The sequence below is a fragment of the Chiloscyllium punctatum genome, chromosome 5, assembly GCF_047496795.1.
Source record: "Chiloscyllium punctatum isolate Juve2018m chromosome 5, sChiPun1.3, whole genome shotgun sequence".
Classification (NCBI taxonomy): domain Eukaryota; kingdom Metazoa; phylum Chordata; class Chondrichthyes; order Orectolobiformes; family Hemiscylliidae; genus Chiloscyllium; species Chiloscyllium punctatum.
Window position 1 is genome coordinate 119,129,281 of NC_092743.1, and position 25,866 is coordinate 119,155,146.

The window sequence follows — 25,866 nt, forward strand, 5'->3', positions numbered from 1 at the left end:
CTCCTTAACTGTATCTGCCATCGCTATCTCATATCCCCTGTTTGCCATCCTGATGTCCCTCCTGAGTATACTCCTACTGTTTTTATACTCTTCCAGGGCTTCACTCGATTCCTGCTGTCTATGCCTAACATATACTTCCTTCTTTTTCTTGACCAAAGCCTCAATTTCTCTAGTCTTCCAGCATTTTGTACACCTACCACACTTGCCATTCACACGAACAAGAACAAATTGTCTCTGGACTCTTGTTATCTCATTTTTGAATTTTCCAATTTTCCAGCAGTCTCTCCTCATCAACTTTTGAAAGTTCTTGCCTAATACCGTCAAAATTGGCCTTCTTCCAATTTAGAACTTCAACTTTTAGATCAAGTCTATTTTTTCCTTAATTGTGTAAAACTTAGAGCATAATGATTACTGGCCCCAAAGTGCTCCCCCCCCCACCCCCGACATTTCAGTCACTTGCCCTGCCTTATTTCCCAAGAGAAAGTCAAGTTTTGCTTCTTCTCTAGTAGCTACATCCATACATTGAATCAGAACATTTAATTGTACACACTTAACAAATTTCACTCCATCCAAGCCCTCAAAACTACAGCAATCCCAATCTACATTCGGAAAGTTAAAATCTCCCATTGTTACAACACTATTATTCTCAAAGATAACTGAGATCTCCATACAAATTTGCTTCTCAATTTCTTACTGACTACTGGGGTGTCTGTATTAACATCTCAATAAGGTGATCATCCCTTTCTTATTTCACAGCTCCGCCCCAGTAACTTCCCTGACCATATTCTGCGGAAAATCCTCCCTAATAACAGGCGTAATATTATCCCTAATCAAGGACGCCACTCCCCCTCTACCCTTTCCCTATTTTCTATCTTTCCTAGAGCACCTATACCCTGGAACATTAAGCTGCTAGACCTGTCTATCCTTGAGCCACGTCTCTGTAATCGCTATGATATCTCAGCCCCGTGCTCCCAAATATGCCCTGAGTTCATCTGCCTTACCTGGTAGACCTCTTGCATTAAAATAAAGGCAGTTTAATTTATCAATCTTACCTACTTCTCTGCCTTGCTCCTGCTTGACTTGATTGTCTGACTTGTTCATTTTCTCAACTACTCCGGTCTCATAATGATCTCCCTTCTCACTATCTCTCTGGGACCCTAGCCCTCACTTACTAGATTAAATACTCCTGACTAACTCTAGCAAATCTCCCCGCTAGTATATTTGTCCCCTTTCATTTCAAGTGCAACCCATCTTTCTTACACAGGTCACTTCTACCCCAGAAGTGATTCCAATGATCCAAAAATGTATATCCTCTCCCCTGCACCAGTTCCTCAGCCATGTATTCATCTGCTCTATCCTCCTATTCCTATTCTATAGCACATGGCACTGGAAGTAATCCAGATATTACTACCCTCAAGGACTGACTTTTTAACCTCCTGCCTAATTTCTTATATTCTTTCCTCAGAACCTTGTCATTTGCCCTGTATATTAGCAAGTTTTGAGAAGATTTGTATGTTGTATGTTCCCTGTGTATGTTGTTAGTACCAATGTGAACAATGATCTCCTGCTAGTCACTCTCCCCTTTGAGAATATTCTGCACCCTCACCTTGACTCTGGCACCAGGGAGGCAACACACATTATGATGTCTTCCTGTCAGCCACAGAAATGTCTGTCTATGCATCTGACTAGAGAGTTCCCAATCACAATCGATCGTTTGGAACCTGATATACCCCTCATTACAGTACAGCCAGTCTTGGGACCAGAAATCTGGCTGTCAGTGCTACATTTCCCCTGAGAGTCCATCACCTGCTACCTTTTCCAAAACAGTTTACTTGTGTAAAGTGACAAATCTCTTGGAGACTCCTGCACTACTTGTCTCCATCTCCTACTTTTTCTAGAGGCAACCCGTCTACCTGACTGCAAGTGCGGTATTTCTAACTTCCTGAACTGCCCTCCATCTAGCTTCTGTAAATTTCTCATTGACCCTACCTGTCGCTCCAAGTGATCCATGCGATCGATAAGATTTGCAACCAACACACTTCCTGCAGACATAGTAATCAGAAACATTGAAATTCTCACTAATCTCCAACAGGAAGAGCACATCACTCTTCTAAATGCCATCCTTGCAACCTAACAATCCAGAGACCAGAAAATAGCAGTCTTACTGCTCAAAAGACACAGCTCCAAGATAGCTTAGTACTTACATTTTGTGTTAAAAAAAGTTTAATCAAAAGACAGGTCTTAATAAAACAAATGTTTAAAAAAACCCTACTCACTGTTGTAGATTTAAAAAAAAACATACAGTTTAAGATTTATGAGACTTTAAAAAACACTTTGCTGACCCCTAGCTGTGAGTAGCTCTGATAATAAGGTCACATGACTGTCAGTTCAGATGACCTCCGAAGACTTAATTGTGTCATTCAAATTATGTTGTTACCAAAGTATGACTCCTTTCTCCCCTTCTTATAAGTATCGAGATAGTCCCTCAAACCATTATGCATCATTTCGTAAAATAACATATTAGTTATTCTTTGCCCTGCCATGGCATTGCCAGTGATGTATGTGGGTGAGTCATCCACCAATAAGTGCTTCTTTTATTGTACTATCTTACCCTCCATGCATTACGTAAGCATACTATTGGCCAATTTCAAACAAATAATAATTCTACATTTTCCAAACACCTTTGCTGAGTGGATATGCTTTCTGTTGTCTCTTGCTGTGCTGTCTCTAAGACCCACATGAAGACTTTATTTGCAGGTATGCTCCTTGTATTGTAAGGAAGATTCATAATGGTCATCTCTCATTCCTATCATGTTTCAAATTATAATGGTTACCCTTGGACTTCTGTTTCAGTTTCACTTGTGTGATATCCTTAACCAAAATACCAAACATAATGTCCAGAAACTAAATCTGAAAAATATCATATTCACAGGTGGGGTGCTGGAAGACTGATGCCACTGTTTAAGAAGGGCGGTAAGGACAAGCCAGGGAACTATAGACCGGTGAGGCTGAAGTCGGTGGTGGGCAAGTTGTTGGAGGGAATTCTGAGGGACAGGATGTACATGTATTTGGAAAGGCAAGGATTGATTTGGGATAGTCAACATGGCTTTGTGCGTGGGAAATCATGTCACACAAACTTGATTGAATTTTTTGAAGAAGTAACAAAGAGGATTGATGAGGGCAGAGCAGTAGATGTGATCTATATGGACTTCAGTAAGGCGTTCGACAAGGTTCTCTATGGGAGACTGATTAGCAAGGTTAGGTCTCATGGAATACAAGGAGAACTAGCCATTTGGATACAGAACTGGCTCAAAGATAGAAGACAGAGGGTGGTGGTGGAGGGTTGTTTTTCAGAATGGAGGCCTGTGACCAGTGGAGTGCCACAAGGATTGGTGCTGGGTCCTCTACTTTTTGTCATTTACGTAAATGATTTGGATGCGATCATAAGAGGTACAGTTAGTAAGTTTGCAAACGACACTAAAATTGGAGGTGTAGTGGACAGCGAAGAAGGTTACCTCAGATTACAACAGGATCTTGACCAGATGGACCAATTGGGCTTACAAGTGGCAGATGGAGTTTAATTTAGATAAATGCGAGGTGCTGCATTTTGGGAAAGCAAATCTTAGCAGGACTTCTACACTTAATGGTAAGGTCCTAGGGAGTGTTGCTGAACAAAGAGACTTTGGAGTGCAGGTTCATAGCTCCTTGAAAGTGGAGTCACAGGTAGATAGGATAGTGAAGAAGGTGTTTGGTATGCTTTCCTTTATTGGTCAGAGTATTGAGTACAGGAGTTGGGAGGTCATGTTGCGGCTGTACAGGACACTGGTTAGGCCACTGTTGGAATATTGCTTGCAATTCTGGTCTCCTTCCTATCGGAAAGATGTTGTGAAACTTGAAAGGGTTCAGAAAATATTTACAAGGATGTTGCCAGGTTTGGAGGATTTGAGCTACTGGGAGTTGGGAGGTCATGTTGCGGGTGTACAGGATATTGGTTAGGCCACTTTTGGAATATTGCATGCAATTCTGGTCTCCTTCCTATTGGAAAGGTGTTGTGAAATTTGAAAGGGTTCAGAAAAGATTTACAAGGATGTTGCCAGGGTTGGCAGATTTGAGCTAAAGGGAGAGGCTGAACAGGCTGGGCTGTTTTCCCTGGAGCATCGGAGGCTGAGGGGTGACCTTAGAGAGGTTTACAAAACTATAAGGGGCATTGATAGGGTAAATGGGCAAAGTCTTTTCTCTGGGGTTGAGGAGTCCAGAACTAGAGGGTATAGATTTAGGGTGAGAGGGGAAAGATATAGAAGAGACCTAAGGGGCAACTTATTCACGCAGAGAGTGGTACTGGTTGGCATGGACGGGTTGGACTGAAGGGTCTGTTTCCATGCTGTACATCTCTATGACTCTAAGAGCTTGATCTTTCTTCTGTGTTCATACAGCGGCACGGTGGCTCAGTGGTTAGCCCTGTAGCCTCACAGCACCAGGGTCCCAGGTTCAATTCCAGCCTCGGGTGACTGCCTGTGTGGAGTTTGCATGTTGTCTGCGTGGGTTTTCTCTGGGTGCTCTGGTTTCCTCCTGCAGTCCAAAGATATGCAGTTCAGCTGAATTGCCTATAATGTTAGGTGCATCTGGGTGGGTCTCTCTTCAGAGGTTCAGTGTGGACTTGTTGGGCCGAAGGGCCTGTTTCCATACTGTAAGGGAATTTAATCTAATCAAGCATGGTATGATGAAAGGGATAGTTGGAGTTCTGCCATGTGCCACTTGAATAGAAATTCGACTCTTTACAGTCTTGACCTTTATCATTTCCTTCTCTGATTGAATCAATTGCACCATTGCACACGTAAGAGAAGAAGATAGCAGCTATAAATATTTAAGTTTCAGCATTTTAAGACTAAGTAGACAGTAAGGAAAATTAAGGATAATAATAACAAAACAGCGTAGAAAATATGTAGTAGGTCAAACTGCATCTGTTACAGTAAACAGAGTTAACATCTCAGGTCATGATGACCTATCCAGTGTTTCTGATGCAAGCTCACTTGTGAATGCCTGGGCTCCCCCTTTTTCAGAGGCCTCATGTTTATGCTATACCAGTAACAGCCACTATCTCCACAGTGACACTGCTGCTGGGTTCAGAAAGTCAAGCAGGAGGCTGGAAGAACACAGACGCCAGGCAACCTCAGGAGGAGGAGAAGTCAATGTTTCGGGTATAACCCTTGACTTCTCCATCTCCTGATACTGCCTGGCCTGCTGTGTTCATCCAGCTTCCTGCTTGTCTACTTTGGATTTCACCATCTGCACTTTTGTTTTTGTCTCCAGCTGGGTGTGGAAAAGCTGTTGGTCTCTGATTGGCAAGTAGCTTTTGGCAGTGGGATATCCACCTTGGGGTCTTTGATCTCAGGGGAACACTCCAGCACCCCCCCCCCCCTCACCTCCCCAAAATAGAACCTTGGCTGGCCTATTAGAAGTCTGAGTGACACAGGGTATGTCGGCTTTCCCATTGAGAGGCATTACTAGGGTCTTGTTGATTTTGGAGATTGCAGCCAAGCCCTCATCACCTCAACAAGATCCTGTGATTAATGTGGGATGTTTAAGATTTCAATGTGACTTAGGAACAAAGGATGATAGAGAGTGGCTTCAGGATTTTTTTTACTTTATTGACTTCTTTGGGATTACATATAATCAATTTCTTATCAAGCTCTCCTTAACCATGCAATGCATGTGAACTAGTTCTTCAATCTTCACTGGCTGAGTCTTATAAAAGTTCATGAATGCTCAGGAGAACCAATGGGTTTTCCACATTTGTAAACGGAAGCAGGATTTTGCCTGGATTTGCCTATTCTTAAATACAGTTTATGGCCAGTTTCATACATTATTTTACTCCAACCCATTATCAAGGTCTTTTTAATTTTTATTTTTCCCTCATAGGATCATCAAAACCTCAATTAACAATCTCCTTTCTAAGTTGGAATGCACGATACAAGGTTAAAATGATTCATTTAAACAATTTTCCATTTTGTAATTTTTTTTTAGATTAGATTACTTACAGTGTGGAAACAGGCCCTTCGGCCCAACAAGTCCACACCGCCCAGCCAAAGTGCAACTCACCCATAAATCTACCCCTTACCTACACTACGGGCAATTTAGGATGGTCAATTCACCTGACCTGCACATCTTTGGACTGTGGGAGGAAACCCACGCAGACACGGGGAGAACGTGCAAACTCCACACAGTCAGTCGCCTGAGGCAGGAATTGAATCCAGGTCTCTAGCGCTGTGAGGCAGCAGTGCTAACCACTGTGCCACCGTGCCGCCCAATCTAATCTAATCTAATCTAATCTAATCTAATCTAATCTAATCTAATCTAATCATTTAAACAATTTTCCATTTTGTAATGTTGTATTGCAAAGAAGCATTTTGGGAAATGTGTGTGAGAAACAGCTCACGCACTTCAATAATTTCAGTCCGAGACAAGATCTGAATCAGTAGTATCGTTTATTACGCTCTTGCAAGAGGGGTGTTGTGTCCACTGTCCACAAGGCAGGGACACACACACACTGAATTCAACTAGTACACAATATTTATGTAATTTGTTCGTATTCTCTCCTCCCAGTGCTCCTCCTCTGTTTACATTTCCCACTTCTCTAAGACCGGCACCCATTACTCTTGTTTATCTCTTGCCTTATTCGGCCTTGTCTGTGACAAAATGTTTATTTCTGGCCTCACAAGGCCATTTGACCACATCCTGCTGTGGTCCATTGTTAGGTATATCGTCCTTCACTACCATCTGTTTCCCTTACTTGTTATGACCTTATGACCTCATGACTTCTTGATTGTGGTTTGTTCTTGTTTTTGCAGAAGCGGGAAATAGATGCTTATAACTACTGTTTGTACAGGCATATCTAACTTAACCCCCTCCCCTCACAGCACCTTACCTATTTGTCTGTAGCATCTACCATTGTTTGCAGGCATGTTTCATTCTTGTATGCACATTTTAGCTAATACAAAAACAATTATGTATTTCCTTCACATTGTTTTCATTCTTGTTGACTCAGCTCTTGGCTGAAACAGTTATACACTGGTGTGAGTTCATTTACCTTGCATAAGCAATTTATGACCGCAGAAGTTACACTGCTTTACCTATATCCCACATGTGCATTCTGCTCTTGTATAAAAGCAAGTACTGTGGCTACAGTTCCCACTTCAAAAACTGCATGCGTAATACAAATATCATTACACATCAGTTTGCAAATTCAGCTCTTGCGCAGAGATTAAAATGGATATTTGCATTTTCTCGTCCAATATTGGAATGTGTTATGGTATTACATATTAGCTGGAAGAGAATGGTGGTTACAATTATACCTGACTAAATTTGCACATTTGTTTCAACCATGAAATTCTGCTCTCCTTGCAGCTGATTTATTCAGTGTGGTGAAACAAAAATCAGTGAGATCATCTCCCATTTAAGGTAATCTAGTGAAGCTTGCAAATGGTGCTGACTGGTCTGACTTATCTTGTATGTCTCAAAATAGCATTCCAGTAAAATCTGTATGCTCATTTCCAGGTATTAGGAATTACTTGTGTTTTTCCTCTGGGTAGTGCAGGCAGAAATGTAATTCATGTAGCCACAGATTTCTTTGATGGTTGAATCATTTCTTTTCCTCGTGATTCAGAAATGCCTCACGAACACTGGGTATCATTGTATCAGTAGTTTGTAACGAGGTCAGCCAGCTGGACCACAGAGTATGAGTTCCCTGACTGGGAATCTGGTCCGATCAGGAGCCCTGAAAGATAACAAGTGTCTCTGACACTGGGCTGACTCTGATAATGCTGTGCCAGAGTGAAGGACTTTCCACATGTAAATAAAGGGTGAATTGATGATGAGATATTGGCCTCTGTGGAGTTATTTCATTGCCGATGAGAGTAAAATATGGTCCTGAACAAATGTGCCTGCAACAATTTTCTTTGATTTGGGGTAAGCATTTAGAGTCATAGAGTCATAGAGATGTACAGCATGGAAACAAACCCTTCAGTCCAACCCGTCCATGCCGACCAGATATCTCAACCCAATATAGTCCCACCTGCCAGCACCTGGCCCATATCCCTCCAAACCCTTCCTATTCATATACCCATCTAAATGCCTCTTAAATGTTGCAACTGTACCAGCCTCCACCACTTCCTCTGGCAGCTTGTTCCATACATGTATCACTCTGTGTGAAAAAGTTGCCTCTTAGGTCTCTTTTATATCTTTCCCTATGCTCTCTAGTTCTGGACTCCCCGACTCCAGGGAAACGACTTTGTCTATTTACCCTATCCATGCCCCTTATAATTTTGTAAACGTCTATAAGGTCACCCCTCAGCCTCCGACACTCCAGGGAAAACAGTCCCAGCCTGTTCAGCCTCTCCCTATAGCTCAAATCTGCCAACCCTGGCAACATCCTTGTAAATCTTTTCTGAACCCTTTCAAGTTTCACAACACCTTTCCAATAGGAAGGAGACCAGAACTGCATGCAATGTTCCAAAAGTGGCCTAACCAATATCCTGTACACCCGCAACATGACCTCCCAACTCCTGTACTCAATACTCTGACCAATAAAAGAAAGCATATCAAACACCTTCTTCACTATTTGGGAAGCTTGACTCATTTGACCCCCCTATCGAAGACTGGGTCCAATGTGTGGAAAGAGTGCATTATTTTTGGAGCAGACAATAAACAACAAATAATTCTCCTGACAGGCTGTGGACCTGCAGCTTTGCCTGAGGCACCAGCCACTAAAATCTTTCAAGAGTTGACAGATTTAACTAAGGAATTTTATGACTCCAAGCCTCCTTTGATTATGAGATGCTATCACTTTAAGTCGACAATTCGACAAGCAGGGGTATCCATGTCAAGATTTTTGACTAGGTTAAGACAATTGGCAGAGGTATGTGAAATGGTTTATCCCTTAATGACATGCTCAGAGACCAATTGGTATGCAGGGATTAATGACGTAACCATGCAAAGGTGCCTGGTAGCTGATGTCCATGGACATCAAACAGGTAGAATAACTGGCTTTCCCACTGGAAAATGCTACAAGTGGAACGTATGAGTTGTGGGATATTCTAAGGGAAGTGCAGTCTGTATGAGTGCCTCTTGAGCACCGGAAACTGCATAGCCTTATTCAGGACATATCCTGATTGGAGGGACTCTAGATTGGCCCCCAGCAAAACCCCAAAACAAAGCCAAGCGTCAGCTAAGCAGTTAACATTTTCTCCAGAATCTGGGCTGGCAAGGCCTGGTAGTTGCAGCTGGTATACGGATTGGACACAGCAAATTAGTCCTACTAGACATAAACTCGTAAGGTAACTCATGGGTGAGTGAGTACCCTGGAAAGTCTACATATATCTGGGGTGGAACAGTTAAATAGTTTAGCAACATCCAAATCAGAACCAATCAAAATAAAGATCTGGCTAAATGGTCATCCATTTAATGGAAGTTGATATTGCTGCGATCAGTTTTTAGCAAAGTTCTTTCTGGACTCCAAACCTTAAGTTTGTGCAAGACCTTGGCTAGACTGAGAATCTATGCTGAAAATGTGTTGCTGGAAAAGCGCAGCAGGTCAGGCAGCATCCAAGGAGCAGGAGAATCGACGTTTCGGGCATCAGCCCTTCTTCAGGAATGAGGAAAGTGTGTCCAGCAGGCTAAGATAAAAGATAGGGAGGAGGGACTTGGGGGAGGGTCATTGGGAATGCGATAGGTGGAGGGAGGTCAAGGTGAGGGTGATAGGCCGGAGTGGGGTGGGGGTGGAGAGGTCAGGAAGAAGATTGCAGGTTAGGAAGGCAGTGCTGAGTTCGAGGGATTTGACTGAGACAAGGTGGGGGGGAGGGGAAATGAGGAAACTGGAGAAATCCGAATTTATCCCTTGTGGTTGGAGGGTTCCTAGGCGGAAGATGAGGTGCTCTTCCTCCAACCGTCGTGTTGCCATGGTCTGGCGATGGAGGAGTCCACGGACCTGCATGTCCTTGGTGGAGTGGGAGGGGGAAGTTGAAGTGTTGGGCTACAGGGTGGTTGGGTTGGTTGGTCCGGGTGTCCCAGAGGTGTTCTCTGAAACGTTCTGCAAGTAGGCGGCCTGTCTCCCCAATATACAGGAGGCTACATCGGGTGCAGCGGATGCAATAGATGATGTGTGTGGAGCTGCAGATGAATTTGTGGCGGATAAGAAAGTATCCCTTGGGGCCTTGGAGGGAGGTAAAGGGGGGGGGGTGTGGGCGCAAGTTTTGCATTTCTTGCGGTTGCAGGGGCAGGTGCCGAGAGTGGAGGTTGGGTTGGTGGGGGGTGTGGACCTGATGAGGGAGTCACGGAGGGAGTGGTCTTTTCGGAACGCTGATAGGGGAGGGGAGGGAAATATGTCCCTGGTGGTGGGGTCCGTTTGGAGGTGGCGGAAATGACGGCGGATGATACGCTGGACATGGAGGTTGGTGGGGTGGTAGGTGAGGACCAGTGGGGTTCTGTCCTGGTGGCAGTTGGAGGGGCGGGGCTCAAGGGCGGAGGAGCGGGAAGTGGAAGAGATGCGGTAGAGGGCATTTTCGACTACGTCTGGGGGGAAATTGTGGTCCTTGAAGAAGGAGGCCATCTGGCTGGTACGGTTTTGGAACTGGTCCTCCTGGGAGCAGATGTGGCGGAGACGAAGGAATTGGGAATATGGGATGGTGTTTTTACAGGGGGCAGGGTGGGAGGAGGTGTAGTCTAGGTAGCTGTGGGAGTCGGTCGGTTTATAGTGAATGTCCGTGTCGATTCGGTCACCTGAGATGGAAATGGAAAGGTCTAGGAAGGGGAGGGAGGAGTCTGAGACGGTCCAGGTGAATTTGAGGTCGGGATGGAAGGTGTTGGTAAAGTGGATGAACTGTTCAACCTCCTCGTGGGAGCACGAGGTAGCGCCGATACAGTCATTGATGTCACGGAGGAAAAGGTGGGGGGTGGTGCCAGTGTAGCTGCGGAAGATGGACTGTTCCACATATCCTACGAAGAGGCAGGCATAGCTGGGACCCATGTGGGTGCCCATGGCTACTCCTTTGGTTTGGAGGAAGTGGGAGGATTGGAAAGAGAAGTTGTTCAGGGTGAGGACCAGTTCAGTAAGTCGAAGGAGGGTGTCAGTGGAAGGGTACTGGATGGTTCGGCGGGAAAGGAAGAAGCGGAGGGCTTTGAGGCCTTCGTGATGGGGGGGGTGGAGGTGTATAGGGACTGGATGTCCATGGTGAAGATAAGGCGTTGGGGACCAGGAAAGCGAAAATCATGGAGGAGGTGGCGGGCATGGGTGGTGTCCCGAACGTAGGTGGGGCGTTCTTGGACTAAGGGGGACAGGACCGTTTCGAGGTATGCAGAGATGAGTTTGGTGGGGTAGGCTGAGACAATGGGTCGGCCGGGGCAGTCAGGTTTGTGGATTTTGGGCAGGAGGTAGAAACGGGTGGTGCGGGGTTGTGGGACTATGAGGTTGGAGGCGGTGGATGGGAGATCCCCTGAGGAGATGAGGTTCTGGAGGGTCTGGGACATGATGGTTTGGTGGTGGGAGGTGGGGTCATGGTCAAGGGGGCAGTAGGAGGAGGTGTCTGCGAGCTGGCATTTAGCCTCAGCGGTGTAAAGGTCGTTGCGCCAAACTACTACCGCGTCTCCCTTGTCTGCTGGTTTGATGGTGAGGTTGGGGTTGGAACAGAGGGAGTGGAGGGCTGCACATTCCGAGGGTGAGAGGGGTGGAGAAGTTGAGGCGGTGTATTTACAATTAACGCTGGTTTGAATCTCTTATGAAAAACAGCTGGTTCAGTTATCAGTGATCATAGTAAAAAGCTCAGGCCCAAGCTTGATGGGGCAAAATTGGTTGAGATTCACCTTAGGTTGAATCAACATTTTACAATGAAAAAATAGCTGTCTGAGTGAAGTCCTAATGAGATATCCAGGAGTCCTCCTATTAGAGGAGCCAAGGCCACCTTGCATGTTGACCAGGAAGCAATCCCACAATTCTGCAAGGCCCGCTTAGTGCCATTTGCCGTACTTGAAAGGCAGTCAAAATAATAATTTTGTGTTTAGTTCCTGAGGGGACAGAATCTGTAAATTGTAATTTAGTTTGTGTATATGATGCCAGCAAGGATTGTGAGGGTGGCCATTATATAAAGCAGATGTGTATAATAAGCAGGTCTACTAAGCAGGACAACTGGATAGCTATATATGAAGAAATTCAATTGTCACACAAGCAACAGGAAAAAAGCAGAACTAATTTAGCTCATCTTTTTCAGCACTGCTATGTTAATGCATACAGCAATGAAGACTTAATCCATGGATTCTGAGGTAGCCTACATTGACTCATGAAATCAACAGAGCTTGTTCCGAAACTTAATATCTTAGAATATTGAATTGAATTGAATTGAATTTATTGTCACTGTACCGAGGCACAGTGAAAAGCTTTGCACTTCCCCAAATAAGAAATCACTATAGCAGAAGATCGTGGAGAGGCCTTGGTTCAGGGTTAGGGCTGACCTTTCTGAATTATATGGCTATGCTACATCACTGTGTGTAATTCCACAGTAAATTGAAAAAAGTAGCCAGCTTCACTCTGGTGAAAAAAGTCACATTCTGAAAGGCCTTATTAAAATTTTTGAGAGTTTTGAAATGGGTAACAGTCACTATTCATATCATATAGTCACAGGCCTGGATTTTGGTGAAGATAATAGTCAAAAGCAGAATCTCAGTTCCCTAAAGTATTCACCGTATTAAAGAAATGTTACGGCACAGAAGGAGGCCATTTAGCCCGTCATGTCTGCCTGGCTCTCTAAACGAGCATCATGACTTGGTACAATTCTCCTGTCTTTTTCCCAAATCTTTCCACATTACTTCTTTTTAAATAATCATCCAATGCACTCTCAAATAGCTCAACTGACACCAACTCCTCTACACTTCTAGGCAATCTGTTCCAGACCAATTGACTGATTTAGCACTGCTTCCTCACAGCAGCAGCGACTCGTGTTCAAGCCCAGCCTTGAGTGACTGTCTGTCTGGAGTTTTTCCTGTGTCTTTATAGGTTTCTACTAGGTGGCCCCATTTTCTGCCATAGTTCAAAGATGTGTTGGTTGGGTGGATTGGCCGTGCTAAAATGTCCTGTAGTCTCCAGGGATGTGCAGGCTAGGTGGATTAACCATTGGGCATGTAAGGTTATTGGGATACAGTTGAGGGTTGGTTCTCAATGTGATGCTCTTCAGAGGATTCATGCAGACCTGGTGGGCCAAATGCCCACTTTCCACACTGTAGGGGTTCCATTATTCTGTTTTAAACAAAACAAAAATCACATCACAATTGCTTATTTGCAAATTTTAAGTCTGTGTCCTTTCATTCTTAATCTTTTTATGAGCAGGAACAATTTCCCCCAAGGTATCTATCTAGCCACTGATGATGTTTAAAACTTATATTTGATCTTCTCTTAACATCCAAGGAGAACAGAACTTTTGGAGTGTTGTGTACAGTGCCACCCTGCTATAGGAAGGATATTATTAAATTGGAGAGGGTTCAGAAAAGCTTACCAGGCTATTGCTGGGACTGGAGGATTTGAGTTATTAGGAGAGGCTGGATAGACTGAGATTTTTTCTCTGGAGGTTGAAGTGTGACCTTACAGAGGCTTATAAAAGCATGAGAGGCACAGATAAGGTGAAAAGCCAAGGTCTTTTCTTTAGGCTAGAGGAATTCAAACTAAACGACATACTTTTAAGGGGAGAAGAGAAAGATTTAAAAGTGGCCTTAGGGGTAACTTTCCCACACAGAGAGCAGAAAGAACTGCTAGATGCACGTATAGTTACAATATTTAAAAGACATTTGAACAGGTATATGGAGGGAAAAGTTTAGAGAGATATTTGACAAAAACAAGCAAACAGGACTAGTTTAATTTGGGAAACTTGATTGGTGTGGACAAGTTGGACTGAAGGGTCTGTTTCCATGCCGTATGACTTTATGATTCCAAGGAGGAATTTGTCTCATACAACCTAAAGCTTGTGCACAGCAGCAAGCCTCTAAAAGGCAGAGGGAAAGGAACCCAGATCAAAACTGCCTGAATAATTATTGTTGGTTGTAAATGGATGTGGAAAACTCAAATACAATGCCCAATCAATATCCCAAAACTACAATCTCATCATGAATTCTCCTTCGCAATATTATGATACTTCCTGCGTGAAACTAAAGTGTAGTTCTGCAAAAAAAATTTGCAAAACAGCAGAACAAACTGCGCTTAAAATAATAGTGTTTTACACAGCACATCGGCACCCCAGAATTCCCTTCGCGGAAACAACAAGAATCAGACGGAGACTTTATTCTGGAAAGAAAAGTTGACAATTCAGGCAGTAGGGACTGATTGTTACAAGGTAAAAACAATGACTGCAGATGCTGAAAACCAAATACTGGATTAGTGGTGCTGGAAGAGCACAGCAGTTCAGGCAGCATCCGACGAGCAGCGAAATCGACGTTTCGGGCAAAAGCCCTTCATGATTGTTACGAGGCTATTTGTTTGGGTTGCATTGGAAGCTATGAAACTTTCTGAGTGGGATGTTAAACTCTTTATTACTGTCCAAAGTATGACAAGGCTAATGCAAAGGCATTGAATATTTTCAAGATTCCAAGCTAACTTTCATGTGATTAATGAAGTATGATAGCAGCATAAAAAAGTGTCTGTGGTTCCGTGTGGCATCCCTACCAGGGGGTTAGAGGTTTGGGTTCAAACTCCATATGCGATGAAAATGAGTCTGAACAGCTCAGCTAGTAGTATCTAAAACACTAATGTGAAAAATGTTTATTTATGTAGATTATTCACTTGCACTATCATTTCCTAATTGATGGATACACACATACCTTGAAAGTGAGTTGAGATTCATTCTCCCTCCTGCAGAATGACAAATACTTGTCTCCATCCCAACAAAGTTTTTAGCATATAGATCGTCTGTTCTATTCACACATGCTGTCTAATTTGCTCTGTGATTCCAATATATTCTTGTTTCAGAATGGATAGCATCACCAACATGTTGCATTACAGTTCAATGAACAGCACCTGAACCATCATAAATGAATGTTCTGGATCAGATTACCTGAAAACACAAGCAATTACATTTCAGGGGAAAAAAAAACCCCTTTGAAGTACACTAGAACGGAAGCAAGTGCCCCTTCATGTTTAAACACGTGTTCTTTTATGAACATTTTGAACGTACTGTCAAATTTGATTGAAGTTGTTTTTTTTAAAATGTGGATGAATCAGCAATCCGTGTCAGATTATAGGAGGACAGTTCATCATTGTTTTCTTTAAACTGTAGAATTGATTACAGTCCAGAAGGAATTGTCTGGGTTGAGAGGGGCGTCTCAAAACCCCGAGGAAATCCCCTTTCAGTCATCCAGCATTTAAATCCTCTTGCAGGTCGATGCCTCATCCAGCTCAACTGCACAGCACATCAAAGAGAGCAACTTCCAGCCTCTGAGATGAATCTCAGCAAAGCGGTGAGTACGGGGTGGGAGAGACGGCGATGCGGGAGCAGGAGAATGCTGTTAGCGCATGGTACCGGGATTCTAACAAGTTAAAATCAAATAGAGTTTCGAACTGATCATTGTTCAGGGTGTTGGGCGGGGGTTGTTGGAGGTGGGACACAATCGACGGGATGGTAACGGACGAGGAAGTTGGTTGGAGGACAGACAGGTGCCTCAGGAAGGTGACAGAAACCCAATCAGCTCCAACAATGTGTTTGATGCACAGGGCTCCAGGCCAAACCAAGGAGCCATACACAGTGAAAATCCACTCAGGAATTCAAATGTGACAGGCGACAGAGATATTGAGCAGTCTGTAATAATCCGAGCAATTATTATATGCGGGACATAGTTTCCCTTTCGCAATGCTCATTATAATATGTTAGTTCTATATTCCGGTTATTAAAACATTACTGGCTAACTAAACATACAACTCAGAGAGAAACAAAAGGCAACATTCGTAGGCGAATGACTGGAAAATACACCCTCACAGTTTTGGGATCAGAAATGCATCTTTTCTGTTCGTTACTTTTTTAAAATTACTTTAATGTTTCGACATTACACTGGGAATTATACTGGTAAGGAGGAACTTCACGGCTGCAAGACGCTTTGAGTTGCTCGGTGGTTGAGAACAGCATTATGTAAATAGTTTCTTTATATTCTCGATGGTTTCTGCACTGTTTGAGCTGGTATGTGTACCCTCCATTCACATTCATGCTGGAGAGCTTCCAGCGATGTTTATTTAAAATCAATTAAAATGCTGGACAAGCAAAAATGTGGATGCTGGAAGTCTGAAACCAAAACAGAAACTGCTGGAGAAACTAAGCATCTCTGGACCAACAGACTTATCCAGTTTCTCCAGCAATTTCTGCTTTTTGTTTCAGATATGAAATCAAACAAACTGCAAGACTTGTTTTTTTTAATTGAAGCGATTTCTCGGCTCGCCCAGGTGTTTTCATTCAGTGGATGGTTTTTTTGAGCTGAAACAGCCCCCAGTCATACAAGTGCGTGATCCTTAGATCAGCAGAGACTAAAGAGGGAAAGGGAACGGAGGGTTTCAGTTTGAAGGAGAGGCTAGATAGGTTAGGACCTTTTTTTCATGGAATGTAGAAGGTTTTATAAACCTTATTAAGGTTTATAAAATTGAGAGGTAAATGGCAGGGTTTTTTTTGCCCTAGGCTGGGGGAATTTCAACAAGGTAAAAACAATGACTGCAGATGCTGAAAACCAAATACTGGATTAGTGATGCTGGAAGAGCACAGCAGTTCAGGCAGCATCCAACGAGCAGCGAAATCAACGTTTGCTTTTGCCCGAAACGTTGATTTCGCTGCTCGTTGGATGCTGCCTGAACTGCTGTGCTCTTCCAGCACCACTAATCCAGTATGGGGGAATTTCAAGACTAGGGGGTCATTTTTTAAGGTGAGAGAACAATTTAAAAAAAGGGGGGTGGCTTTTTTTTACACAGAGTGGTTTGTGTGTGGAAAGTGGTGAATGTGTTACAAATTTGAAAAGACATTTGGATCAGTACAAGAATAAGAAATATTTGGAAGGATGTGGACCAGGAGCAGGCAGGTGGGATCCAGTTTAGTTTGGGATTATGGTCGACATGGACCCAAGGGTCTGTTTCTGTGCTGTATCCCTCAGTGACTGTAACTCTATAATATAAAGTAATAGCTATAACATGAATGTAACTTGAGTAATAATTTATAATCACTTCTCGCTTGGCAATTAAATAAATACTTCTGAAATTCTTCCCTTAGATTTTCCTTCCTCAATTATATTTACTAATATGTTCCATAATTTCAATTGCAATGAACTTTTACAAACGTCAACTATTTTAGACGAAAGAGAAATAATACTGCTTTATTTATAATGATCACCTTCATTCAATTTTTTTTTCTCTTCTATATCCCAAACCAGTTATATTAAGGAAAATGTTTTGAGTTCACATTTCTGATGTTGAAAATCACACAACACCAGATTATAGCACAACAGGTTTATTTGGAAACACTAGCTTTCGGAGCACTGTTCTTTCATCAGGTGGTTGTGGAGTATAAGATCGTAAGATGCAGAATTTATAGCAAAAGTTTATAATGTGATGTAACTAAAATTATAGATCGATAAAGACCTGGATTATTTGTTAAGTCTCTCATCTTTTAGCATGAACATGTTGGTTGCAGTACTTTCATCTGTAAATTACAAAACATTTAAAAGTTACATTCTGGTGTCATCTAGGCCCAGATATTACATTGAAAGTGTTAGCTGCCTTGTGTGAGACTGTCTGTGCCACAACGGTCAGACTGATTCTAATAAAAAAAATTGATTTACAGAATCTTACATGGTGTCATGCCTCCGTGTAACATTCTGTAATTCCATTTTTTAGATTAGAATCAGTCTGACCGTTGTGGCACAGACAGTCTCACACAAGGCAGCTAACACCTTCAATGCAATATCTGGGCTGACATGACGCCAATTGTGAAAACTCACTTGAGAATGTAACTTTTAAATGTTTTGCAATTTACAGATGAAAGTACTGAAACCAACATGCTTCTTCTAAAAGGTGAGAGACTTAGCAAACAATCCAGGTATTTTTCAATATATAATTTCAGTTACATCACACTATAAACTTTGTTATATATTCTACATCTTACGACCTTATACTCGACAAACACCTGATGAAAGAGCAGTGCTCCGAAAGTTAGTGTTTCCAAATTAACCTGTTGGACTATAACCTAGTGTTGTGTGATTTTTCAACTTTGTACACCCCAGTCCAACACTGGCATCTCCAAATCTTGACATTTCTGACGGGGAGTTTCACCTAATAAGACAGATATTGGGCAATTATCCAATAGGCAGGCAAGATCTGCAATCTCAGAATATCAACATTTAAGTGTTGCAGTTATTATCATGTAATTAATATTGGCAAGCCACATATGAAGGATGAGCAGCAAATCTAGTTTGGATATGTTTCTCCTCCTGCCAGGTGAGCGAAATTCTTCAGGTACTTTCCTGATTTAAAAACTTATTATGTAATGGTAATCTATAATAATAAACAGAGAATGCAGAAAAATCTCAGCAGGTCTGGCAGCATTGTGTAAAACTGAAATAGAGATAATGTTTCAAGTCTAGTATCTCTGTTCAAATTCATAATTTGATTTATATAATTTAAATACGATAGGAGTATTACTATTTTAAAATGCTTGAACATGGGGGGGCTTCTTTTTGCTTCATTTCACACATCATGAATGCATTCAGAAATTGCTAGCAGTATGACTGAGACAGCCTGCTCAACAGATGGGAAACCAGAAACAGGAACTGTGTGTAACTAACAGTAGGACAGGAATTCATGCTGTCATAAAATCCCTACAGTGTGGAAACAGGCCATTTGGCCCCAACAAATCTACACTGCCCTTCTGTAAAGCATCCCACCCAGACCCATCCCCTCTATCCTCTCCCTGTAAACCTGCATTTCCCATGGCTCGTTCATCTTGTTTGTACATCCCTGGACACTATGGGCAATTTAGCACGGCCAATCCACCTAAACTGCACATCCTGGGAGGAAACCAGACCAAACCCACACAGACACGGGAAGAAAGCACAAACTCCACACAGTCACCTGAGGGTGGAATCGAACCTTGGTCCCTAGTGCTGTGAGGCAGCAGTGCTAAATACTGAGCCACCATGCTGCCCACATGAGCCATCATGCCACCCATTTGTCATGGCACTGTTCTTCTGTTAATCTGTATCCTACAGAGAAAAATAATCTTTTGGATCAGGTTAACCAAAGATTCATCCAACAAATATCTCAGTTGATCTGAACAGGATTGATATGCTTTTTATATTTGAATATTAACAAAAATAAAGCTGTCATGAATAATACACAAGAAGATAAATAAAGAGCATGTTCTCTTTTAATATAAATGAATCCCCAGTTTTGCTGCAGTCTACAATGTGTTGCATAAATGTGTGACAGCATGGGTTGGAGTTCTTCCCTGTGACAGTCTCAAAGCAGGAACAAAGGGAAATGTATCCTTTCATATTTGTAAATGTATTGATTGTTCAACTAGATACTACCTGTATAATTGAAGTTAACATTTCTTTCTCTCTAGTCACTGTTCACCTTGGTTAGTGTCATTGTTATTTATATAAGTACAGAGAAATGCAAGGCATCTGTACCTACCTTTCAACATGAAGGTCTAACTTGCAGTCGCTGCCCTCCAGGACAACATATGACACTGCATTGTACAAAAGACCATGATACTGTGTGTGCACCCTGTTCAGCTAATCATTATACACAGTTTTGGAATTACTTGAAAAAATGTCAATACTGCAACAATTTTTGCAAAGAAAATCAAAATGTTAAGCATGAATGCAATGCAACTCACAACAGAGTGTGTGAGTGCAAAGATGGCTACTTCTGGGAATATGAATTCTGTATGAAGCAGAAAGCTTGCCCTCCTGGATATGGAGTTAAAACAGCAGGTAACTTTTTTCAAATTTGCATGTTTAAAGATATGCCCTTATTTGCATTTAAAATATTGTTAATTACTTCAGCTTAGTCTAATTGGTCTGTGCCAGTGTTTGTGCTCCAGGAGTGTCCTCACACCATATATTAGTTGGACAGCACCAGTATAGTTTTCTCTTACTTTCTCCTGCCTGAATTCACCTTAAAGACATATATGCTATTCACCTCAATCACTCCAAGTAGTAGAAATTTCCACATTCTAACTATTCTTTGGGTAAAGAAGTCTCTCCTGAATGTGCTTTTGGATTAATTAACCAGATACTAATACTTGTGATTTCTCATTTTGGCTTCTCGCAGAAGTGCATGCATCTTTACAATATTTAGTCTTATAAATCCCTTTATTATTACAAGATATCCATTCAGTCACCCCTCAACTTTATCTTTCTGGAGAAAAGAACCACAACCTGTTCAATCTTTACTGTAAGTTAGAACCTGTAAGTTTTGACATTGCCTTTGTACATCTCTTTTGCATAATTTATATTTCAAGCTTGGAGCATGAGATCATTGATGATGGAAACTGACTTTCTCACTGTTTTAATAGATCTGAGTGCATATTAAAGGTTTGAGTGTATTCATCTCCCAAATTAAGAACAAAACTGCACTAGTTTTATTGAATTTGTTCAAAGAGAAACAGTTTTTTCCTTATGTTAGTCACCTTTGTGAAATCTTTTAATTTTGTGTACTTCAAGTATGACTCACTTATCATTCTTCATTTATCAGGCACTCCATACAGCAGTACTGTTTGTGGGAAATGTGCACAGGGTTTCTTTTCATCAGTGACTTCTGCCACTGCACAATGTAAGAGGCACACAAACTGCACCGAACTGGGCTTAAAGCTGGACATCCCTGGTACTGCCTGGCATGACAATTTGTGTAGCCCCTGTCAGCCCCATGGCTCAGAAGGTACCTCAAATGATTTCTTTAAAAATATTATCTCTGTAACTGCATCAATATTGTGCTACAGTTCAATTGTACATTTCCAGCTTAAGTAACAATCTCTAAAATAACATTGTATTTCCGTGATAAAGAAATTTAACGTGGTGTTTTTTGATTATGTAATCCAACAATGCAAAGTGCCTTTAATCATATATTCGGCATTGTAGAATATGATAGGAGTAGAGTCAATTGGTCCTTTAGACTGCTCTACCATTCAATAAGATCATGGCTGATCATCCATTTCTGCACCTTGTCCCTTATTTCTTCCTTTAATCCCATTAGCCCTAAGAATGATATCCATCTCCTTCTAGAAGACAATCAGTGTTTTGACCAAGTTCTTTTAATGGCAGAGAATTCTACAGGCTCACACTCTCTGGTTGAAAGCATTTCCCCTTGTCTTAGTCTGAAACGGCCCACCTGTCTGGATTTTCTGGTCATTAGGAATATCCTTCCTGTGTTATCCTGTCTGGTCTTGTTAGAATTTTGCAAGTTTTTATGAGATTCCTCTCCCATCATTCTTCTATAGTTCAGTAAATATAGTCTGTTCATACATCAATCTCAGTACCAGTTTCAACATACATTTCAACATATCACATATGTTAGCACATTTCCACATTATGTTACATAAAAATGGAAAGAACCCAAACATTATATTGGTTTGCTAATGTTAATAAGTATAGGTAGAATATACATTTGCTCTGAATACTTAGGTGACCTTGTTCTTTCTGAAAACCACATTCTACATTACTTAGTAATATCTGATGAAATAAGTAACAAGCTGACTTGTTCACCATTAATGTCATGTTAATGCCAATTTGACGTTAGTTAAAAATACCTTGAAAGATTAATTTATATGCGTCTCTTCTGAGAAACTCTCAAAAAGACTCTATGACTCTATAATCTTCTGATTTTCCACTCATCTTTTCATAATTATATGCTATTTCCTAAAATTTTATGGTACATTTAATTCATTTGGTTCACCGTGGATGGTGATTTCTGTCCTTGGAGAATTTCTCTCTCATTATAATGTTTCCATTCTTTCGATTCTGAATTATCCCTTTAAATGTCATTATTGACTTATCTCTTAACATGATTTCCGCTAGGTTGTTCAGGTATTAGACTTGGACACATTCTTCTAGCCATCAATCTAAAACAAAAATACAATTATATTATGATTGCTGCCAGCTAGGATCACGCTTACATTAATTAGTTCTGTCTCATTACACAATACCAGGCCTGCGATAGCCTGTTATCTAGTTGGCTCCAGAACATACTGTTGAGAAACTCTCCCAAAACAGATTTTGATGCACTCCTAATCTAAGCGATCTTTGCCCTCATGACTTTTCCAATCTACATGTTGTTTAAAATGTCCCACAAATATCACTCATGCACCTAAAATGCCTCAGAATGGGCCCTGTGAATTCAGGGAGACCAACTCTGGGTATAGATAGCCCTTCCACAAAATCATTGTATATGTAATGTGACAGAATAGAAATCATACTCTTTGCCCAACTGTTCTGGAGACTTAATGATCATCTATGGGAGGTAGAATATTCCTTTTCAGCTACATTTAGTACTGCACCTTTCCTCTGCCTCTCCTTTCGAAAATAGTACTATCTCCTTTTTTCAATTTGGTGTCAGGAATTTTGGTGCTTTTATCAGTTAGTTTTTTTTTAGGTTACTGCAGTCTTTACTTGCATCTATTTAAATTGAGAAACTGAAGACTAGCTGTTGAAAATCAGATCCGCCATTTCTTTTGCTACGATTTTAAAGCAATGTTTCCCTGCGTGGATATATGAGATCAGCTCCTGATCATGCATTTGTGTCCCATGTATTGTTGTCAACAAACCAGTTCTTTGACTCAAATGTTCTTGTTAACTGATGATATGTTGTGAGCTGGGACGCAACCAGAGACCGATTGTGATAATGAAAAGTTGTATTTTCCTTTGAAACTGTCTCCTAACCAAATGACTTTAATTATTCTTGGCATTTTTATCTGAGAAAGAATTCTATCTGAGCTTTTGATTTTGAAGTTGAATCTAAATAATATTTGGTTTAATCTGTGTTTCAGAGGATAGTACTGAGTGTGAAAAGGCGCTCTTTAACTTTGTGGCACGTCAAAATATTGGTCAACGGAAAGTGTTCAGTCTTGGGAAGGCTCTCCTCAATAAAACGAGAAAAAGTATGCTTCAAACATGGAATGAGAAGGAGGAGCAGCAACAAATCATGCTTCTCCTTCTCAAATGGAAGATGCAACAGAGTGCAAATGTAACTGCAGAAGCTTTAATGAAAATTCTGAGGGCTGCCAAACTTAATAAGGTTGTTAAAAAATTGTCAAGAAAGTTCCTCAGACAAAAGTTCAATGCGGTGCAGGAAAGTTGTGCTGTCTCAACAAATTAATGGGCAGCAATGCGTTGGAGGATGCATTTAGCACTTATTGATCTAATCGTTTTATAAGTAAACAGATCTAGTTTAAAACAAAATCACATTGCTGCCATTCTCTCACAACACTTAGCTGATACATTGTCTTGTGTATTTGTATATTTAATTTTCATTGTGAATTTCATGATTGTTCCCATTGCTTTCTTCATGCTCATACCTTAGGCTATCAGAATCAGCACATTTTTGTCCTGTAGCATAAACTATCATTTGAAATTTGGCATTCTTGTTGTAAAATCTCCCTTAGCAACTGCTAAGCCTTGGTAACCACAATTGTACAAGAACTTAACAAAAATTCCACTTTAGTGATATTGAAGCAGTCAGTTCTTGTAATTTTGATCAAAATATATCAATTTAGTTTTGTATTTTTATGGGATACACTTGCAAATTGGCTCTTCACTATCTATGATTGAATTTTCAGCCCCCAGAGATGGCAGGAAATGGGAAATAATTGGGTGAGTTTGCCTGAGAAAGAAAGAAAACCCTTTCTCACTAACTTGAGAATTAAATGCTGAAGAAGATAGACTCAAGACTTTCAACTCACCAGCAATTAAGGCCCTAAAGTGGTCAATCAACAGTGGCGAGAAAACCAGAGTGACCTGCCTCCTAGGTTTGGCTATCAGAAGCAAGGATGGTCAACAAGAGGATGGCCTCTGAAACCCACACTCTGCGCCTTGATTCCCAAAACCCCCATCCTATGAGAAGAGAAAAAGAGGTCTACCTTCTCGCCACTGGATGCCCCGTAGAGTAGACTTTGACTGGAGATCATTAAGACCCAGAAACTGCTGGCCGCTACTTTCTGACACACCAGTTTTGAAGTGCCTAATAGGAAGTGCATAGTCAAGTTTCCTGCCCTTATCAACCTTTTAATGAGATGATGAGTGCGCAAGGCAATTAATTATCTTGTCTGTGGTGGTGGCATGTTAGTCACCAAATAATACACTCACCACTATAGTGCAAATAAAAATGGGAAAATCTCAGCCCTAGATATTATTAGATTGAACGTGTACCTTCGTGTTATGAATTTATTCCGTATTTACCATTGTCAATAATATGTGCTTTCGTGTTTTGACAATTGTTAAATTTCCTGGCTGTCCAAGTTCTATTGTTTTCATGAGTGTTTTTTCCATTTGTTTGATGTGTTTAACAAATTTATTATTCTAATGTGCATAATATATGCATTTTAATACAGTAACTGGACCTGTCCATTCTGTTTCATCAGCAGTGTGTTTTTAATCACTACGAATTGTGATTTTTTTTTACTGCTTTCTTTAGAAAGTGTTTTTGACAGAAGAGTGTAGAAGAAACATTGTCACAGGACTGAGAGAAATTGTCATTTAAAGTTAGAGGTCATATTAAATTGAAACTAGCTGCATGTGTAGAACGTAAATCCCACAGATGTCTACTTTATAAACCAATCGATAGGGTAACGAGGAAACATTTTATAACAACTATTTTGATGTTTAAGATTGGCGTAAACACAAATCTTTTGTGTAAATCTAGCATTTAAGTTCTTAAACGATAAGATATCAGGCTGTCAGTTGATTACACTATTGAATTGTAGCAAAAACAGTAGCCAATAAATCACCCATGCTATAAATTTGCAACAGATACAGTTGCATGCTAATTCAGAACACTGATACATCAATGGATCTTAATGATAATATAACATATCGCAGTAATGTTTGCTGTAAAAATGTGGAATTTCCAAACAATTGGCTGACACCATTGCTCATCAAATTTGTCTTTGAAAAGTTAAGAGCTTTAAACAAGGAGATATAGGTTGTAAAATCAGTCCACAAAGAAAAGTTAGCAATTTAATCAAAAGTTGGAATGTTCTCCACATTTCCCTCCTCACACACTTTCTCTTGCTGCATGGTATTCCTTAGATAAAATTGTGGGCAACCAACTCTCTGCGGTGCTAATCTGAAACAGACTTAATGTCAGAATTGCTCCCAGTGCCACCATCATTTTCTTTCTGTTTGTACCCCCAAGTTTAACTCTGCATCTCCTTTGGTCTAGTTAAAATTAGGAACTCCAGCAAAGAAAGAGACTACAATGCACAAAAGTTGAGACCTAAATGCATGTTTTCTGCATTTGAAAACCACCTTTTCTGGGACATTATTTGTGGGGCCTTATCTCAGTTAAATACATTAATTGGAAACTCTGTGAGGAAATGCAGCTTGCCCCTGCTAATGTTAATCAATTTCGATGAACAATGCTGGGCAGCATGGTGACTCAGTGGTTAGCACTGCTGCCTCACAGTGCCAGGGATCTGGGCTTGATTCCAACCTTGAATGACTATCTGGGTAGAGTTTACACATTCTCCGCGTGTCTGTGTGGGTTTCCTCCCACAGTCCAAAGATGTGCAGATTAGGTGAATTGCCCATAGTGTTCAGGAATGTGAAGTCTAGGTGCATTAGTCAGGGGAAATGTAGATTAATAGGGAAATGGGT

At 41.2% G+C, this 25,866-nt stretch overlaps 2 protein-coding genes across 3 annotated transcripts in view; one reads left to right on the forward strand and one right to left on the reverse strand.

The window, feature by feature from the left end:
• The window catches only part of colec10 (collectin sub-family member 10 (C-type lectin)), a 240,100-nt gene that overhangs the window by 136,600 nt on the left and 77,634 nt on the right, over positions 1 to 25,866 (reverse strand). The gene's annotated exons all lie outside the window — the stretch shown is intronic.
• On the forward strand, positions 14,323 to 24,600 carry LOC140477395 (tumor necrosis factor receptor superfamily member 11B-like). Of its 2 annotated transcripts, XM_072571211.1 has the most exons (5): positions 14,323 to 14,366; positions 15,407 to 15,486; positions 19,620 to 19,992; positions 20,756 to 20,938; positions 23,043 to 24,600. In XM_072571211.1, the coding sequence occupies exons 2-5, from the start codon at positions 15,469 to 15,471 to the stop codon at positions 23,369 to 23,371; spliced, it is 903 nt and encodes a 300-aa protein (XP_072427312.1). In that variant the 5' UTR covers positions 14,323 to 14,366; positions 15,407 to 15,468; the 3' UTR covers positions 23,372 to 24,600. The 2 variants fall into 2 exon arrangements, with proteins under 2 accessions (XP_072427312.1, XP_072427313.1); XM_072571212.1 differs by lacking the exon at positions 14,323 to 14,366 and having other exon boundaries at positions 15,287 to 15,486.

Coding starts and splice junctions, on each gene's coding strand:
- LOC140477395 (XM_072571211.1), top strand. Junction 19,993..20,755: donor ATATGGAGTTAAAACAGCAG/GTAACTTTTTTC, acceptor TTCATTTATCAG/GCACTCCATACAGCAGTACT. Junction 20,939..23,042: donor TCAGCCCCATGGCTCAGAAG/GTACCTCAAATG, acceptor TCTGTGTTTCAG/AGGATAGTACTGAGTGTGAA.